This window comes from Tachysurus fulvidraco, chromosome 19 (assembly GCF_022655615.1).
Source record: "Tachysurus fulvidraco isolate hzauxx_2018 chromosome 19, HZAU_PFXX_2.0, whole genome shotgun sequence".
Taxonomy (NCBI): domain Eukaryota; kingdom Metazoa; phylum Chordata; class Actinopteri; order Siluriformes; family Bagridae; genus Tachysurus; species Tachysurus fulvidraco.
In genome coordinates this window covers 12,330,318-12,345,885 of record NC_062536.1, presented here as the reverse complement: position 1 = coordinate 12,345,885, position 15,568 = coordinate 12,330,318, and the positions used below count along the sequence as shown (strand labels likewise).

Genomic DNA, 15,568 nt, shown 5'->3' with positions numbered 1-15,568 from the left:
AGAGAGAGAGAGAGAGAGAGAGAGAGAGAGAGAGAGAGAGAGAGAGGGAGAGAGAGAGAGAGCAAGCAAACAATAGCTCATGCGTGTTTGCTTGTGTGATTAATGTTTTGAGCAACTTTAACTTTTCACATGAGACCTTCAGAGTAGCCAGCAGAAGAATGTCACAAGGAACAAAAGTGCTTTATTGTAGCAGAGTGTAGTACACATTGCACACATGTCTAAAATCTATGCTAGTTTTCTTTGATAATCAAAAACTAGATCTCATGAGTCATACAGAGAATATAATGGCCAAAAAACCTTTTAATTTATGTGGATACGAAATACATATAAATATTGTTTATGTAAATAAACTAGGATTTACCCATTGGCCTTATGTTTGTGCCCTTGAAGACTAATATGTGGCACAATGACACCAAAATTACATTTAGCATCCAAAGAAAACAGATGACTTGAATATAGTTGGAAGATTTCCATTTTGTCTTTGAAAAGTTATAATTTGATAAATGGGAAATTTAGCTAAATAAATGGCTTTCTTACTTGTAACACTGCCTCAATGGTTACTTTATGGCATATATTGGAAACACCAGTGTAAAACAAATATAACTAATTTGTAGCATGGGCACACAATGATTCTTTGTATGTACAATTATTATATCAGGAATTTTACCAAAGCAAGCTTTAAAACTGTGAATGTCAGTGACAATATGTACAGTACAGTCGTAACATATAATTTTAATCTCCTTCTAAAAGCACACAGAGGACAACATAACATGACAACATAACAATTTGAATTTAATCTTTATTACCAAATTCAACAATGATGATTTTAATCACTAAACGTTCTATGTGGCTAAAATATTTTTTTCACATTCTTACATTATTTACTGCTTTGTATTGTGTGGTTACACATACAGTATACAGAGAAATATCCCAGTCACTTCTCCTGGGGTCATTTAAGGTCCTCAGTCCGTCTCCTCACTTAGAAACAGGAGGACCAGTGCACCTTCTTAGCAATGAGTCCAACAACTCAATCAATTTACTTATACTCAGACTGAGAGTTCATGAATAGCCTGTGATGATGAAGAGAGGCATTGATTAATAGTTTGTCAAAGTCAGTAATATGAGATTAAGAACTAATGCTCACCAGGTGCTGGTTGTCATAAGTCTCAATCTGGTTTTCATCTTCAGTGAACGGTGGTGGTGCCTTGTCATCCTGCATTTGTGATATCTAGGCATATAGTTAAAATATCAGTCTTATTAATCAACCAATAATTCAGGCAAGCACGGCTTAGGTATAGCTATCAATACATATAATGATGCCAAAGCTTTTCTAAAGAACTTTATAAAAATAATTCTTAAATACATTTAATGTTTTATATTTATAATATATTTATAATATATATATAATATATTATATATAATAATTCATTCATTCATTTTCTACCGCTTATCCGCCAACCCATCACAGGGCACACACACTCTCATTCACTCACGCTATTTATAATATAATATATTTAAATATATAAATTTTATTATTTAAATATATTAAACAAAAATTTAGTTTTTGTTTTTACAAAAGCTCTTAGCATGTATCCTTGCGGGGATTTAGTGCTTAATAATGATAAATATCAGAAATTTTACATCTGCTAAACAATCTAAGGCAGTGAGAATTACAACCAACCATTTAAAAAAGTATTACATTTTGTATGTATTTCTAGATTTGTTAAATAGATCTGATTGTCTGGTCCACTGGTACACATTAAAAACTAAAAGGACTCTGAATAAGGTTTACTTGGAAAGTGTAAAGTTAGAAACAATAGATATTTTAAAAAGAATAATGTACTAATAAATAGACACAGTTTTTAACATCTATTAATTTATCTTCAGTAACTGCTGTATTCTGATAAAGGTGGGTGGGAGAATGCATTCAACTATAGGTATGTTTAATGTGAGCTTTCAGCTGTACAGCATGTAGCAAACCCAAGCACTGTCTCACCATGACTAACCTGTATGCTAATTATCTATTTACAGCCTACCTTATCTATTATTGGGTCTGATATAACCCCACTTGAGGTGTCCAGCTTAATGAAAAGGATGGCATCATGGACAGAGAGAAAGAGTAGGTCTCTGGTCACCAAATCATCAAAGAAACACAGGGACTCCATCCTCCTTACTGTCTCATCTGAAACACCAAATACTGTACTTACAGATTGAAGTAACAGCATGCCTTGCCTTTTATTACTGCAAACACTGTTTAACTCCTATTACAGAAAGGCATGCTGTTTCAAAACTGCCTGGATACATTTCTATTATAATAGTGAAATGATATATTCTTACTTATGTATTAGATTAAGGATCTACAGTGAAATAAATGCAAGGGTTTATGTAAAGTTATGTTATGCTTATCTACAGTCATGTGTGATTTGACACAAGTCACACCATCACAGCCGGCAATATAGACGTTGACGCCAATACGTATAAATTCCTTTATGACCTGTGAAGCACAAAGAGATGATTCATCACTGACCAATACGAGGCAGTGAGACCTATCAATAAATGCACAAAGTTCATGATTAATGATACGGTTATCTGATAACATTCCATACACCAATACAGTGTTGCTTACAATGCTGTACTATCTAACTCTGACATTCATTGTATAATACAGGTACAAATCTTTAATGCGTGCGTACTCGATATAATGCTAAATGAACAGATTAAGAATATGGTAATTACTGATATAAGTCTTCTGTGAGGAAAATATCTAGTCTCCAGCATTGTAATGGTTGAAGGTAAATCTTTTTCATTAGGTTTTGTCAAACATAAAGTTTTTTGTCTTTTTGTAATTTTAACAGAGCGCTAAAGAGATGCTGGAACGGGAACACCTGTTTACTGTTGTTATACCATAAGTGCAAAAAAACAAAACATCTCCTTAGATAAAACGTTCAATTTGTCATTCTTTAATAATTGAAACTGTCGAGATGAATATTCCAAATAAATTTTGGGCTAAGTAAATATTAAAATTAAAATAAATAAATAAAACATTATTTCTCCATTAAAATGCTTACTGGTTATCTGCCCTCTAAAGTATCTATGTAATTTTATTTTTGAAGAGAGATAGACTAAATACAAATTATGACATATCAAAACCCACCAGTTTGAGGGACTTTGCAGCCATCACATCCAGAAAGGAGACTGCAGTGAAGTCCATCACCAAGCTGTGGATGTTGACTTTAGGGACTGTGACATTTACTGGCAGTGCAGCCGTCCAATCCACTTGCACCTCCACATCTACATCTCTTTGAGCTTCATCTCGCTTAGTCTCAAACCCCTCATTAACCACACCTAGAGGGTCTACTGACACCAAGCCACTCTGTAACATGAGATTTAAATAGGAGGTAAGATTTGCGTTTTAGACAAATATAATTTTATTTTAAATATTTTAACTTGTTGTTCAGGAAAAGAGAACTTGATTCATATGGTGAGGATTTTCTTTAAACTTGTGTAAGTATTAACAAATAATAAAATGCAATAAATCGTATCTATGATATCCACATCCTTTTCTATTTGTGTACCTCAGTGACTTTCAGAGTCCCCTTTTTAACTAGTTTGTGAATCTTTTTTAATGCTTTGTTTCTCTTCTTGAAGACCTGCACGGCATCAAATCCCACCTGTCATACATTAACATGGACATAAGTTATTACACATAAATTATTACAGTCTGTAAAAGCAAAGATAATGTAAATTAAATGGTATTACCAATACAGTTCTGTAATTTGTAAAACCTTTTTTACAACCTGTTTGTTTAAGTGAAAACTTATCATCTTCAACTTACAGTATCACGTAACTGCTCTTTGAAATAGTCAATGTTGGCAAAATATATGGGTGAGTTGCATTTGAAAATCTTTATTCCAGAAATTCCGTTAATCTAAAAAGAAAACAATCATTTTAAAATGGAAATTTGCATTGCAAACTTTATGCATTAAACTAAAACTGCTAATATTATTCCAGTTAGTATATTCTTACATTTTTGTAGTCTTTCATATTCCTGTAGATGTCAGTGTCTGGTATATTCCCAAGGGTCGAACAGGAAGGGCTAGATTACAATATATTGTGAAAACTTCAGACATAAAGTTAATTTCGGACATGTTACTCCTAGTAATACGTACATTTGCATTTCATAAAATCTTTTCTTTTAATCTCCAAATCCAGGTTACTTACAACTGTGTCCTGACCACCACTGTTCCCAGCTCAAACACTATGCCAGTCAGCAAACCCACATCCAACCCCAGCAATATGCAGGCAATGCATGTAAACACCCAAATATACTGTTAAAAAGTAAGCATATGATTAGTATTCATCCCTAAACTTACTCCCAGCCCCACCATACAATGTTATTGCATATAAAGATGCAAATTAGCTTCAGGGAATTAAGTATATAACCATTAATATGAGTCTATAGTAATATTACACCAGTTTAGTCACATTACCAGCAGAGCTACCTTCAATATCTTATAACAGACATGCACTATAGATTTTAAGATAACACAGTATTATAATTTATAATACATAAATGGAGACAACTGTAAAAAGCTGGTACAGCTGTTTTATTTATTTGTTTGTTTGTTTGTTTGTTTGTTTATTATTATTTTTAATCTTTATACCAAAATAGACTTTTTCAATCCTGCACCTTTCCTAAAATGACAACTCAGCAAGCATACATAATTAGGGGCTGTTAAAGGGTTGTCAATGTATTTATTGATATTAATTCATTGATGTGTACAGTATGTTACTTACACAGTCTGTCCTATTCTGTCTCCACAGTATGGGCACATCTTTGAGTTGCATGAACATGCCCTTCAGGTTTGCAATGACTATACCAGCCAACACTGACTGAAAGCCAGAAATGGAGAATAGTTATATCTAAAAGCATTATTGTAAGTAAATGTACATAATGTCTTTCTAAATTAATTTTCAGTATTCTAATAATATTCCATAGTAGCTACACATGCAATATGTCCTTCAATTCATTTCAATTCAAGTTTATTTGTATAGAGCTTTTTACAATTATTATGTCTCAAAGCAGCTTTACGGAACATAAACATAAAACAAAAGGTTATTATAAATAATAATATAAAGATTAATATAATACAAAATTCAAGATCAATATTAGATATATTTAAATGTGTTTGTATTTATCCCCAGTGAGCAAGTCTGAGGTGACTCAGGCAGCAGTGGCAAGGTAAAAACTTCCTTGAATGTAAGGACGAAGGTAAGAAAGAAGTCCATAGATATTATGCCCATCCTACCTTCTGCAGTGGTTGCAGTAGAGGCCCCAGGCCCATAATTACAATAAGAATCATCAGAGCTGAGATTAACCCTGCCACCTGTAACAAACAGATGAAAATATTAGAGAGAGAGAGAGAGAGAGAGAGAGAGAGAGAGAGAGAGAGAGAGAGAGAGAGAGAGAGAGAGAGAGAGATGGGTGGGGGAGTTACCTGTGTCTTGCCCCCTGTGCCCTCCTGGATTGCTGTACGGGAGAGTGCAGTGGTAGCCACAAAGCCTGAGAAACAGCCAGAGAAAATGTTGCTAATTCCAAAGGCTATTAATTCCTGTTGGAAACAAATGCAAAAGTAGTTTATCTCTTCATTCCAGAACATGAGAGTAATAAGACTTCATGATCTCTGCCAGCCTTTTATCTCTGCTCTAGCAAGTTATTGTGACCCATTTAAGGTCAGTCAGATCAATCTCTCTTTTAGTTCATGAAGGTTTCTTCATCATGTGTAAGAGCTCCTGTTTAAATAGCTCCTGTCTTATTACATTTCTAAAAATACTTGCTTTCACACTTGCTTTCATTAGTCATTACATTTCTTACAAATGCAAACACATTTGCATGACTGCAGATTTTAACACCTACCTGATTACCATCAATTTTATAATCATGCTTTGATGCATAGACTTTAGCCACTGATACTGATACAGCATATCCCACCACTGCAGTAGAAAAGCTGGAGCCCACAATATCTCCAAAGAGCTCTATACTTGGAAAGCGTGCTGGAACAAACCTGTTGACACAAACATGCATTTATCTATCCTTTGACCTACCCCACTAATTTGAATAAAATAGAATTGAATTAATCTCACATTCTATCTATTTTTCCTTTTTATTTGATTTATTAATTTTTTGTAACAATCATGTTTTATGTTAATGTTTCACTTTTATTGGTCTCTGCAAAATAATTTAATAGAATCTCAATTCAAATATCATGAGTGTTAGTATACAGTAACTCTGCACAGAAGCTCTGATATTGTGGAAATGTCTTAGAAAGTGCCCTCACCCTCTTGGAATGCTGTCAACAATATTGGCACCATAGTGGGATTTAAGATCCACTGCATAGGAGATTCCTGTAGCAATCACTGTCTATGAGAGATGTGGTTTAACATGTTTTTGAAAGCAACAAATATTTTCGTCAACATAATGTTATTAATATAGAAACCAGAGCTAAATTAAATTAATTTTAGAAATATAACATGAAACAATTATGGTTTTCAGCACATCACATTACAGCTTACTTCCGATGAAGAAAAGGAAACGATCAATGACATACACTACAAGGTCAAAGGTTTGAGGACACTTAAATATCACACCCACTCTATTCAGTAAATTTTGGAGCATGGCTGTAGATGGCTGTAACTTGCTGACAGTCACAAAAGCATTATATTGTTAAGCACAGTGAAAGGGTGCAAAGTTTGTGGAAGAACCACATATGGGTGTGATCATACTGGTATCCAAAGACTTTTGACCATATAGAATATTATATTGGGAAGCAATGTAATAATTATTCCATTTAAATTCCAAAGAATAATATTTATACACTTGTTACTTATTTGCCTAATATCAACTTAAAACTTAATAGAACAAAAATGTAAAGCAGACAAAGAGCCAGAAAATGCATTTTATGTCAGAAAATGCAGATACAGACCACAATCACTTCAATGGGGACTGGCACTGGAATCTTATGCTGAAATTTGGTGTTGATCCCTTTTACTACCACCACTATAATTATGGCCAGTAAACCAGCAACCAGGTCAGCAATATTAGTTTGCTTAAAATTGTGAAACACATCATTGAGATTCTACAGAAAAATAACAGAAAAAGAATACATTTTTAAGTACACATGACATAAACGTATTACAGTACATTCTTATCACTCTTGACTGCTTTCAGTCTTAATGATTAGCTAATTGCATCACTTTTGTGATATTTGTGTCAGTTTTGTTATAGAGATTAATCAGAAGCAGCATCCAGCTGAAGTAAGTCTGGGAAATGTGAAATCATTTAAAGCAAGTGTCTTTCATGAACCTTGAAGTGCCAACGACTGACAGTAAGCCACTCACATAGGCAATTGAGAAGAAGCCATTGTGGTTGTGGGTGGGAACAGACACAACCATTTTGAGTTGAGAGATAAACACATGGAAAGCAGCCGCTGTGGTAAAGCCTCCTACCAGTGGATCAGACAGGTAGCGCACCAAAAAGCCCACATGGAGCATTCCCATTGCTAACTGGAAAAAAATAAAATTGATCCAACATTTGATTATTATTTTGCATAAAGTTGAACATGGTATAAATAACATATGGCAAAAAACATGTTGGTTATATCCCAAAGTGTTTTAGGAGAGCTTTTAAGCCACTCCATTATAAAACACATTTAAGATTTTGCTATTCTACCTGCTTTGTTTCTTTCTAAGTAAGAATTACAATGATTGTACAAAATAAACTGACTAAAGTGGTCTTTGCTTGCCTCTGATTGTCAGTATGTTTTTCTTTTCTGCTGAACTTGAGTGCAGCATGTGCATTATTGACCAAGATGTTGTACTGGATAGACTTTTAACAAATGATTAGTTCAAATGGAGATTTGTCACACAAAGTCAAAATTGTATAAAAAACAATGAATGAATAGAAACATCTTTTTTTCTGTATTCTGTCAAACAGTAATATTAATGCTGAGTACAAATTTTGACACAACAAGACTCAAAAAAATCAAAAGGAATCTTGTTCGAATCCTAGATGCTGGTTTATCATTTGGTTCCGATGTAAAATCTAAAACATCTGATTATCATATGCTAACTGTAAAAGGCAATGATGAACTGCCATGCTTTCACATATTCTAGACTGGACTATTGTAATGTATTTTAATGATGGCTGGTTCCTTGTTGCCACCTTATGGGCATTTTCTTGCTTATGAAAACTGTAGAATGCAGCAGTCTGTCTTTACCAGAAAATGGAAATCAGAGTGTACTTTCTCAGTTGTATTCATTCAACACTGCCTGCTGATTAAGTTTCACATTAACTACAGTGTCCTTCTCAGAATGTTCAAAACCCCAGTTTAGCTCTGATATAGCATGCTGAGCTCCTGTAATAGTATAGCTGAGGCAGACTCTGCAGGTGGATGGTTTTTTTACATTATGTGTAAAGTCTGGTAAAATCGTTCAGAGAATATTAGGTGGACCAAATCAATAGGTGTTTTAAATACAGATTAAAACATCTTATCCTATAATTGATCTTGGGAATTATTTTGTTAAATAGACTTTTCATGATTCATATTGTTTCCATAATGTGCCATTTAATTAGCTGGTTTATCTTGTCACCCATCCATTCTTTTCATCCATCCAATCAACAATTTAAAGAATTGTTTGTATTTTATAGCAGCGGATATTATTTTGGACATCTTTTGCATTACTGGACAAATAACAAAGTTAAACCCTACCTGGAACAATCCAATTAGTACAGTCATAGTTGAGGCTATTACAATTCTTTTGGCTTCCATTGCATTAACATCCACTTCCTCTGTGCCCACCCATGACCCATTTATAGTGCTCCAATTTCCAGGACGAATGAACTGCTCATCAGGAGCAAGAGTCAAAACCGTAGAGCCCACCATAAGGCAGGTAACTGGAAATGGACCTGTCCATGATCAAAGGAAAAGAATTAACCATCTGCACAAGTATTTATAAATGTTTTAAAGTAAATCTCACTCAGATGCAATATATAATGCCTCAGTGGCTTCACAATACAGAACCCTGAAAAATGTTATACGTGTATATTTTTATTCTTGAGAGTAAACCCACTAATACCTACCCACTGATATGTGTCGAGAGGTTCCCAGAAAAAAGTAGGTCAGAATTGGGAAGAAAGCAGCATAGAGACCATATACAGGACCAACAGACACCAGCAATCCATAAGCCAAGCCTAGAGAGAACAAAAACACTAAACACTCTGAGGTTTACAACAAACATCAGTGTTCGATTTAGATGGCATTGATAAAGATTTACTTACCTTGTAAACAGCAAACTAATCCTGTGCTGGCTCCTGATATGATATCACTAGCAAGCCACAGCTTTACTGGATACTTGAGCAGCCAATCCAGGATTGGGAAAAGTCCCTTAAGAGCAGGTTTGACCTGGCTCCTAGAGCATCTGTAAGGTGTACAATGAGACATACAAACTGTCTTGTTGAATGCTAAAAATGGAAATGGTAACAGCAGTGCTTCTTAATGTGTGGCACATGACTTGGGGCTGTTACTGTCAAGTTATTAAATTACTTATTATAGTTTCTATCTAATGTTTTATTGTATGTAATTGCATTTTTACTACAGTAAGTAATTAATTGGTATAATAACATATATTTAGTTAATGTGCTCAATATTTGCATAATTGGATTAGGTTAATAAAATTAATCTCTAAGAAAAGTTTGAACACAAGTTCACTTAAAAACTAAGCCATACTCAAGCATTTTAGATCAAGAAACAGTAGAAGCAGAACATCACCTGCAGGAAGTAGTGAGTTTCTCCTTGAAGGTCCTGCTTTCCAGCAACAGCCTCTCATGTTCCTCATCAAAGGCTCGTTTGGAGTAGATGGGTCGAGAAATAAAGTAAGGGTTGGCAGGAGGAGATAGGCCAATCATCATGTACTGAAAAATGAGTAGATGGCAAATATAGGTAGAACTTTCATAGTAAAATAAATAAATAAATGGATGGATGGATGGATAGATAGATAGATAGATAGATAGATAGATAGATAGATAGATAGATAGATAGATAGATAGATAGATAGATAGATAGATAGATAGATAGATAGATAGATAGATAGATAGATAGATAGATAGATAAATTTAATAAATAAATAAAACTCACTTCATGAATTGCTTCATGTCAAAGCTGTCAAATGTTTGTTAATTTAGTGTTATTTGAAACGCCATGAAACAATGTTCACTCATGAAAACAATGTTTCTTTAGCTATTGCTTTCATTTTGTTATTGGAATCATGTTTCTTTTATGGCATGTTGATGTAATTTTGATACGGAATCTGACAGACTAGCAATATCTCTATGGTTTGGCCACAGCAAACAGATATTAAAAAAATATCATACTTTAATCATACGCTTATTACAATATTTCTGAGAACATTTTTCTAAAACACTTTAAAATAGTCCATAATTCTATTTAGGTAACAACTGTCTATACAGAGCTGTATGCGTTGGGCAAACATTGGACAGATAAGGGCAGGTAGGCATAGCATTATATTTTAAGCTTAGACAATATAATCAGCTAATCATCTACTAATTTCTGAAAGTATCTTTACTGCTGCTGATTTCTTGTGACTTTCAAGGGTTTTCTGTCTATTAGAGTTTTGGCTTTAGTTCATAATTTAGTATATTACTTATTCTTTAAGAATTTTTCATGTTCAAGGTTCATTTGGATTTGAAACTGAAAGCACTGTTAAGAAAAGGTAAAACATGATAAGCCATTTTATATATATATACTGTACACAGAGACATGCAAATGTATGTGTGTGGTGTTATTTAGGGGTTTTAGGCTGTAACAGATGAGGTTAAATACCCAGAGAGAATAGCAATGACCTAAGGCCAAGCTTTTGCCAAGCATAGTCCCATATGATTAGACAGTTTTGTAAGACAACCCAGTGCACTCAGCCCACCATGATCCACCTTTCCTTGGTTACTCTAAAAAAATAAAAAAATAAATAAATAAACTCCACTTCTTCTTTAGTCAATTCCTCCCTACTTAATAGGCAGCCACTCTCCCAGAGTTCTAATGAGTAAACTGCACCTATTGATATTAGAAACCCCTATGAGCCGTGGTAAACAAAGAAGGCGGAGAACAAAGAGTACTGGCCTGAATAAGGAGGTTTGTATCCAGAGTAAAGCAAGTACCCTTCATCTCATCAGGGCTAAGTTCAAAAGTCACTAGATTAGAACCCTAAGTTCCTTAATAAACACACAATTAAATTCATTATCTTCACACATGGTAGATTACTAGTGCAACACCGGATTTTATTTTTGTCCTTGCTTTTTAAAAAAAAACATTTTTTTTAATTCTATATAGTAATTGCCACTGCAGCTTGGAAATATTTTGAAACAATTAATTCAGCCTTACCTGTCAATTTAAGTGTCTGGTATCAGTCTGAACAGAAGGAGATAAAAACAAACTACCCATCTTTTTTTCCTCACACAGTCAATGCTATAAAAATAGACGAAATGGTAGGGCCAATCGCTCTGACTCTTTCTGCCTGGGTTGCTCAAAGAGTGAGAGTCATCCTTTTTTTTGGGCGTTTATAAGCGAAGTTGGGTTGTGGGAGGTGTAGCGTGGCTGAGGAGATGGTGGAAGTTGGAAAGGATTACATCAGAGACACACAGTATGCACTCTGCCAGTGATAGCTGTTGCTCAGCATCAAGTGAGAGAGTGTTTGTGTGTTTTAGTCAGAAAAGTATGTGTGTGTGCTCGGGACACAGAATCTGATCTGCCAAAGTCTAAGGCAGTGTGTGTGTGTGTGTGTGTGTGTGTGTGTGTGTGTGTGTGTGTGTGTGTGTGAGAGAGAGAGAGAGAGAGAGAGAGAGAGAGAGAGAGAGAGAGAGAGAGAGAGAGAGAGAGAGAGAGAGAGAGAGAGAGAGAATAAAAGATATACAAAGTGTGTGTTTGTGTGTGTGTGGGGGGGGGGGGTTGGTTTGGTGGTAGAGTTTTCTTTAGATTTTATTGAACACTGCTACAATTCATGAATTGTGTCCGCTTATGCAGTATGGAGTCTTTTTCTGAAACTGATCTCCTTTTAACCTACTTGGTTTCTTTAGAGCTCTACTTTCAAATGTCGGATAAAACAACCCCCACCACCACCTCGTCCTCCTCCTCCTCCCCCCAAAAAAGATCAGACCCTAAAGTGTGTGTGGTTTTTTTTTATCTTTTTCTCTTGAAAAACTAAGCACTTCCTTGCTTGTATGAGAGAGAGAGAGAGAGAGAGAGAGAGAGAGAGAGAGAGAGAGAGAGAGAGAGAGAGAGAGAGAGAGAGAGAGAGTGGCTGGGCAGATTAGATCAGATGCATCTGTATCAAAGCAACCATGAAAGTTCTTAATTGTAACACATAGCAATGATGACTTAGGCATTTTAAGTCATTAGTATTTACTTGTATTATTATGTTAATATTTGACAGGGCACCAGGAAAGTATTGTCATATAGTGAAGTAAACAGTAGATTATTGTCAGCGTTCTTAAACAGTTGAATAATACATAACCAGTTACATTTGCAACAACAATTAGTAACACATTTATAAACCAGTCACATTTGTAACAAAATTTGTAATTGTGAAATGGAATAAGTCAACCACAATTAAGTCTGATCTGGCACATATTAATGTCTGTTTCATGACATGCATAATCTAGAATGCTTAACTGGCATTGAATCTAATATTCTGTGATCTAAATCAAACAAGAACAAATTTGACCAGAGTCAAACTGTTTTATAGACCTTTTATATCATATCTGTGAGTTGTTACACTTGCTAATAGCTGTTGTTTCCTACTAACAAATGTGAGTATTTGATCAACATGAAGTATCAGCCAGTATTTTTTTTATTTATTTCATCTCCAGATGTTAACATTTACAAATGTACAATTCACTTCTAACAGTTTATTGTTTCTTTAACAAACACTGATGGAAACCCCAATCCTGAGAGGCACTTCTATAATGTTGTAACAAGTCTTAGAAGATTTGTCTCAGTTTTATTTATTTTTATTTATTTTTTTAGCTAGAACATTTGTAGATTTGTAATTGCCTGGCAAAGAAGTAATCAGGCTAAGCAGTGTTTTTTTCTTTTCTTATCCAATGTCCATAATGTCCAGAGAAAGGAAAACAAACACTTTTTTTAGTTCTTTGTCAAAGATTTGTATTTGTTAATTATTTATTGTAAACAATAAAAAAGACCATACCTTTGTCTCCCTCTAGGGGAATAGTTCACATTTACATATACACCATTAGGCAGACACCCTCATCCAGAGCAATGTATTAAGGTACTTTGAATAGTTAAATTTAAAACTAGATTAAAAAATAATTGATCAAGTGGCAAGTAGAACTGCACCAACCAGAGCATAGCTGCAGTATAGCATGCATTACTGAATTGCTTTAAATTCCAAAGACATCACCACTCCTGAAAAGTTTCAAACATTTGGAGGCCAGATAGGAGTAAAAATAAATAAATAAAAATTCTTTAAACCAATTATGAACGTTGCACATTTACACAGAAATTAAACGATCTCAAACATCATCTTTAGAATTACAGTTCCTTAACCTGTAGGGTGTTCCAAAAACCTTGCATCTGTAGATTTGTATACATGCATTAAGGATTCACAAAGGTAATTACTGCATCCTGTATGTGTGGGTAAATAGAGTAGTAGCTGTATAATTATTATTATGGAAAGGTGTTCTTGAACCTTTACCCATTCCTTTTCTTCATAGTTCAAGAAAATACTAGCCATTATATTTTGCTCAAACAGGCCTATTTCACATGTCACTAGATCCCATTCAGTTTCAGAAGCTGACACATTAGTGTAGACTTTCTCATGGACTTAACTCCCATCAACAGTTACATCAGTATCTGTAACACTCTAATGTAATTGCCAGTTAATCCCCTTGCCTAAGCTCCCTACAGTATGTCACTGGAGATGGCCAAGCTGTTTGTAATGTTTTTATGCGCTACAGCCGGGCTATTCAATTGGCGGCTCTCTGCCCTTAACATGGACTAGCGTGAAAATGCCATCGCTACAATAAATTTATTAATGAATCCTGTGAGACTCGATGACTGACAGAACGATGACAGATTTTGTCTGTTCATTTCTTCCTTCAATTGTTTTCCTCAAAATGGGAAATTCAGTGAAACTACATTAACCCTACTCTACTACCCTGGGTCTACTGTACTCACATATTCGAATCTTCATACTCACACATAAATGTCAATAAACCGATTAATCATACATTTCTCACAGCCCAGCTCCTGCACCAAACTGACCTTCCAAATCTAAAAAAAATGTAATATCTCTCATTAGAAGGCAGCCTAAATGTTTGCCAATTGAGATGGATGCTGTATTTTAAATAGTCATACTAAAATAATTTATTTTGACAAACATACCATGAATAAATGTTATTTTCCATATTGTGTACTTTTTTATTATGTGCAATCAAGTCTCAGTTAAATTAGTTAAATTATAAATGAGGGCAATATGGCTCGCTGATTTACCCATTTGAACGTAGAAAAAAGTCTACTTGGGCTTCTTACGATTATATGTAGTTTCAAAATACAACAAGAGCAGGCTAAAATGTAGGAAAAAAGCTTACTTAAGTGTCTTATGGTGCAAAAATACAACATGCGTGCTCCTACTGTATATTGTTGTTGTGTCATCACTCATATTTCAAGCCATAGCTCTCTGTCCCCTGTTTTGAAATGCTTTTCATGAACTGGCACCAATAACAAACCTATTGAATAGCCCTGATCTACTGCATTCCTGAACACAGGATTCTAGACCAGGGGACTCAGTAAATCTCAAAACTCTGAATAACATTTTAAAACCACTTAAACATTGTCATTACTCAAGTCCAAGCATGCAATTGGAAACATCATTACGATTGTTCACAGTGGATTGAAAATATTGGATCAAAAATCAACAATATATTCTACATATATTGTTTACAAAAAATATTTATATAATCATATATCATCCTCAACTTCCTGTAATGTATAGGATTTCACCTACCTTTTGTTTCTCTATCAAGTAGATTAAACTCTTTCACCACTGGAGGTTGGTGGCTCCGATATTTATTTTCAGAGCATCGCTGGATCCTTGACACAAAGATTGACAAATATTTTACCACGTTGACTATTCTGGATTAAAACTGGAGCAAAGGTCATGGGAGCCAGGTGAGGACATTTTGGACCCAATGTTAATCACCAACTTCTCAAGACAACGTAAAATGACCTGCTCCACAAACTTTGCATTAGAATTGCTGATCCACAGCAGGGTTCTCTGAAGTATGATTCTAGCTAGATGTCTGAGCAACCCAAATATGTTTCAGGAAATGGGTAGAGTTTAAAATGCTAGGAAAATTCATATTCTAACACAAATAATTGTGCAATATTCATTATTAACTATTTTTATAATGAAACATAATATACTTTAATTCTAATTCATTTCTTTTAAATTTTTTTCACAGATTAAAGATGGAAATAAT

At 34.5% G+C, this 15,568-nt stretch overlaps 1 protein-coding gene across 3 annotated transcripts; it reads right to left on the bottom strand.

Annotated features, from left to right (window-relative positions):
* Positions 1-161: 161 nt before the first annotated feature.
* LOC113645687 (pendrin-like) lies at positions 162-15,224 on the bottom strand. Of its 3 annotated transcripts, none has more exons than XM_027151436.2 (21): positions 15,094-15,224; positions 9,828-9,970; positions 9,338-9,477; positions 9,140-9,250; positions 8,769-8,965; positions 7,399-7,563; positions 6,984-7,136; positions 6,339-6,421; positions 5,918-6,065; positions 5,499-5,612; positions 5,310-5,387; positions 4,798-4,893; positions 4,222-4,328; positions 4,027-4,096; positions 3,836-3,928; positions 3,576-3,671; positions 3,155-3,373; positions 2,440-2,494; positions 2,037-2,182; positions 1,145-1,228; positions 162-1,070 (listed from the first exon to the last, which is right to left on the bottom strand). In XM_027151436.2, the coding sequence occupies exons 2-21, from the start codon at positions 9,965-9,967 to the stop codon at positions 1,047-1,049; spliced, it is 2,319 nt and encodes a 772-aa protein (XP_027007237.1). In that variant the 5' UTR covers positions 9,968-9,970; positions 15,094-15,224; the 3' UTR covers positions 162-1,046. The 3 variants fall into 3 exon arrangements, with proteins under 3 accessions (XP_027007237.1, XP_027007236.1, XP_047660065.1); XM_027151435.2 differs by lacking the exon at positions 15,094-15,224 and adding an exon at positions 11,454-11,813; XM_047804109.1 differs by lacking the exons at positions 162-1,070; positions 1,145-1,228 and having other exon boundaries at positions 2,411-2,494.
* Positions 15,225-15,568: the final 344 nt, after the last annotated feature.